This window comes from Vanderwaltozyma polyspora, genomic scaffold (genome assembly GCF_000150035.1).
Source record: "Vanderwaltozyma polyspora DSM 70294 KpolScaffold1074 genomic scaffold, whole genome shotgun sequence".
Taxonomy (NCBI): Eukaryota; Fungi; Ascomycota; class Saccharomycetes; order Saccharomycetales; family Saccharomycetaceae; genus Vanderwaltozyma; species Vanderwaltozyma polyspora.
In genome coordinates, this window is record NW_001834464.1 from 1 (window position 1) to 4,470 (window position 4,470).

Below are 4,470 nucleotides of genomic sequence, written 5' to 3' on the forward strand. Positions count from 1 at the left end.
TAGTTGGTGGAGCAACAGGAATAGTGGGTGATCCAAGTGGTAGAAAAACTGAGAGGAAAGGTATGGATTCAGAGACTCGAATTGATAATGTAAGTGCCATTGGTAGACAATTAGAGAATTTCTTTACCACTGCATATAGATATTGTGAACGTAGGGGGATCGAGAAAGAAATAGACTTAAGACGATTCCAAGTGGTTAATAATCATTCTTGGTGGAAAGATGTGAAAATGCTCGATTTCTTAGGCAATTATGGACGTCATATTAGAATTCAAAATATGCTAGCTCGTGATTCCATCTCAGCAAGAATTGGTACATCTGATGGCTTGGGATTTAACGAATTTACGTATCAAGTTCTTCAAGCTTACGATTTTTACCATCTTTACAAAAATGAAGGTGTTTCAATTCAAGTTGGTGGTGGTGATCAATGGGGGAATATCACTGCTGGTATTGACTTCATATCTCGTGTTGAGCCAAATTCTAAGAAGTCACCACCATATGCGATCACATCATCCTTATTGACAACCGCCAACGGTGATAAATTTGGTAAGAGTGCCGGCAATGCTATCTTTATCAATAGAGATATTAACTCACCATACGACATTTTCCAGTACTTTTTGAACGTTGAAGATGCTGATATCGAGAAGTTTCTAAAAATATTCACATTGTTATCTCTTGAAGATATTAACTCCATAATGAAGATGCATAACAAGGATCCTAAATTAAGAGAAGGACAGAAAACTTTAGCAAGGGAAGTGACTGAATTGATACACGGTTATGAAAACTGTAGGTTCGCAGAAATTCTCTCTGATATGTTATTCAATGATAAATTGAAGGATTCAAGCGTATCGGTTGATAGCTTATTAGATGCAGCATACGTCGCTGGCAATTACGAAACTGTACCAACCAGAAGTTCATTAGTTGAAATAATATCCAAAGTCACCAACTGTTCTAATTCTGAAGCAAAGAGAAGAATCAGTCAAGGTGGAGTTTATCTAGGTCTCGATAGAATACAAGTCACTGATCCATCAGTTTCAATTAATGATTACATTTTACAGAACGAAGTGCTAATACTTCGTACAGGTAAACGTAAATGCTATGTGGTAAACATGTCCTCATAAAATAATTGAACAATGATCCGAAATAAATATATTATAAACTCTTTCTATCAAGTCTTTTTCCCCCAAAGTATAAATTTATCCATTATAATTTTCTTTGTATATACAATAAAATATATATAGATATATGTAAATAGATGAAACATGTAAATAAACCAAACCTAAACTCAGATACGCTTAGCATTGCTCAACATCTCTGCTTCACACCATGCAATCAATGCCCATAACCAAAACATTACTGGGCATAGAAATACCCAACACCAATAGTAGTTTAAAGTATCATTATCCTTGACATAATAAAAAGATAGCAATGATACAATAACTATGCTATAGGTCCCACCAAGAACGACCAATCCTGCTCTTCTATCCTCCATCAAGTTGGGATTTGGCCAGTTGGATTGCTTTTATTATTGAACTTGTATTTTGCAGTTGTGGTATCAAAATCTACAAGTTTCATTTTGATTTAAAGCCTTTAACGATCAAATTGAAATATAATAAAGGATAATGGAAGATGACATCTATAAGAAGAAGGATTAGGAGTAAGCGTTAAATAAGGTGAAAAGAGAGGTCAAGTGTGAGAGATTTGGTTACTGTATGATGGTTACGAGTGATATTGATTTTGAGAATCTTGCTAATATGTTTTTGTCTCGATATAAGGATTGGGTTGTTGATCAGGTTAAGGATTCTAGTGATACTGCCAGATTTCAAAGGTTATTACGAGATAATAATTTTGCTAAAGAGCTATGTGGATTAAGCAATCGATTGTGTTATGTGTATGAGAATCCTGAATGGCATTCTTCCGTTTTGGAGACTTTGGATTTGGACGTTATTTATGGGAATGTCGATTCTCAAGTTAAGTCCGATTCTGATAAAGAGTATACTGATATTTTGGTTAAAGAGTTATTAAGATACTTCAAACAAGACTTCTTCAAATGGGTTAATCAACCAGATTGCCAACGATGTGGATCTGATGTTGTACAAAGTCAATCTGCAATAGGGATTCAAGGTCCTACTCCAGAGGAGAGGCGTTTTGAATGTGGAAGTGTAGAGGTTTATAAGTGTAACAATTGTGGAAATATTACTAGATTCCCAAGATACAATAATCCTATCAAGTTGTTAGAGACAAGACAAGGAAGATGCGGTGAATTTGCAAATTTGTTTACATTGATTTTGAAATCTTTTGGCTTAGAGACAAGATACATTTGGAATAAAGAAGACCATGTGTGGTGTGAATATTACTCAACTAACCTTAACAGATGGGTCCACGTTGACCCCAGCGAACAATCGTTCGACCAACCTTATATATACTCCATTAACTGGAACAAGAAAATGAGCTATTGTGTGGCATTTAATAATGAAGGTGTCACTGATGTCAGCAAAAGATACATTTTGCAAAATGAATTACCAAGAGATAAAGTTAGTGAAACTGAATTATATTTCTTATGTCAATCATTAACAAAGAAGCAACGAGCTGATCTATCGCCAAATCAAATATATGATCTTGAAATGAGAGATGAAAGAGAACGAATTTCCTGGATTGAAAACGTTAAAAAGGAAGAAGAACCTTCTGAAACTGAAAAGCAAGGTAGGGTCAGTGGCTCTGCCGAGTGGAAAGCACAAAGAGGTGAAAATGGAAAATGATACAATATCAATATGAGAGACCAAACAATTACTGGGATTATGGTGGTCTATTCTATGCCCTCTATGGTATCACTTTTCTGAATCATCAAATGTTATGAATCAAATGCCAATTACTTTTTTTAGTAAAGCAACATTCCAGATCCAAAATAGTTTAGTTGGAGTGTCATTTCAAATTTCATTCTTAAAAGATTTTAATTTGATTATATAGGAATTATTTAAATTTACATGAATTTATTTGTTATTTAATGCATACAAGAATATTTTTTATGTTATTTTTCCGGTTCATATTTGACATCATTGAGTTTATTTTAAATGTTTTATAATTGTCCTTTCATTAGAGAGATTAAACCACATCTTTAATCAATATCAAGACTTAAGGCGTCGATAACCATTTTTTGAGATGCAGTTTTTTCTGATATTTGTTGAAATATTCTAGATGATATCCGAATATCTTCATATTTCTTTTCCAATTGTTTTTTGATAGATTGTTTCTTGTCAAGTATCAATTCAGAAGTCTTCAAAATTTCACGAACTGGTATCTTTAAGACTTCTCGAACTTCTTTGACAATACGTTCAGCATTAGTATTAATGTAATCAACTTTTTCCAGTTGGTTTTTGTATTTTTCAAGTAAATTTTTTGGTAGTGCATTTGGCAAGTCATGAACTAAATATGCCACACCTAATACTGCTGTCGTTAATAGCAATGGTCCTGTAATAGAACGAATCGATCTCCAGGAAAAGAATTGAAATCCCTGAACTACTAAACTGCCCATAACTTTCATGGTACCAAAAGAATAAGCAAACAGGGTTGGGATTCTAGAAGTAAATAGCAGTGATGGATTTATCCAATATTGGCTTAAAGAATACTCTCCTAAACCTAATATGGCAACCATAGAGTTATTCCCTTTTTCAGATTCAGTACGACGAGGTTTAATAACCCCCCATGATAAATAAGCAATAAATCCTCCAACCGTCGGTGCCATTAGATCCTTTAATGACAGTTTGACATTCAGTCTTTTTATATTTGAATGTGACCTTTTGGTAAACATTAAGTTACTTTGGAAAACACGCCCAGACATGAACTCATCACCAAGTTGTTCTTTGCCCAACCTACTGATTTCAGTCACTGACCCATCGGTTTTAACTTTTGCATACAACTCACTATTTTCAACACTACGACTTATCGATCTTAAAAAAAGTTCTTCGTGGTTAAAACAAAGTTATAGAGTTGGGAAAAACCTCATATTGAGGAAATCATCTATCGTAAATCCAAGCATCTAAATCGAATCTTTTGGATAACAAAACTCCAGAATCGTATCATCAACGGCTTATGATTTTGTTTGCAGTTAAAACATGGCTGAGACTTCACTATTTAGGTCCTAAACCTTACCCCGAACAATTTTGCATTCCTCTCCATTAATAAAATGAAATTTCAAAGGGTCTTTCAAAATAATTTAAATAATGGTTTGCGGGTTCAATTTAAAAAACTCTTTTAAAACATTAAAAGGAATTCAAATTGAAACCGGCCGAACCTTCTTGGGCACGCAATAACAGTCGGGGGACCCGTGACTTTTTTTTCTCAAGTAAATTCGGAAACTTATTTGGAGCAACTTTGTTCAACAGCTGGGATTTTCTATCTCAATTTACAAAAAATCTTCCCGNGAGAGATCGGAAAAATTTTGAAAAAAACAATTCTCCCTCTGTTGGGCTCCGC

The 4,470-nt window shown here is 34.2% G+C and overlaps 4 protein-coding genes across 4 annotated transcripts; 2 read left to right on the forward strand and 2 right to left on the reverse strand.

Moving 5' to 3' along the window:
* Window positions 1-62: 62 nt before the first annotated feature.
* Window positions 63-1,118, forward strand: Kpol_1074p1 (uncharacterized protein; the record flags this gene model as incomplete). Its single annotated transcript, XM_001642156.1, has 1 exon — window positions 63-1,118. The coding sequence occupies one exon, from the start codon at window positions 63-65 to the stop codon at window positions 1,116-1,118; it is 1,056 nt and encodes a 351-aa protein (XP_001642206.1).
* Window positions 1,119-1,282: 164 nt separating this feature from the next.
* On the reverse strand, window positions 1,283-1,489 carry ERI1 (Eri1p; the record flags this gene model as incomplete). The annotated part of the gene is made up of 1 exon (XM_001642157.1): window positions 1,283-1,489. The coding sequence occupies one exon, from the start codon at window positions 1,487-1,489 to the stop codon at window positions 1,283-1,285; it is 207 nt and encodes a 68-aa protein (XP_001642207.1).
* Window positions 1,490-1,709: 220 nt separating this feature from the next.
* On the forward strand, window positions 1,710-2,756 carry PNG1 (peptide-N4-(N-acetyl-beta-glucosaminyl)asparagine amidase; the record flags this gene model as incomplete). The annotated part of the gene is made up of 1 exon (XM_001642158.1): window positions 1,710-2,756. One exon carries the CDS (start codon window positions 1,710-1,712, stop codon window positions 2,754-2,756), a length of 1,047 nt encoding a protein of 348 aa, XP_001642208.1.
* A 356-nt stretch (window positions 2,757-3,112) lies between these two features.
* Kpol_1074p4 (uncharacterized protein) lies at window positions 3,113-3,835 on the reverse strand (the record flags this gene model as incomplete). Its single annotated transcript, XM_001642159.1, has 1 exon — window positions 3,113-3,835. The coding sequence occupies one exon, from the start codon at window positions 3,833-3,835 to the stop codon at window positions 3,113-3,115; it is 723 nt and encodes a 240-aa protein (XP_001642209.1).
* Window positions 3,836-4,470: the final 635 nt, after the last annotated feature.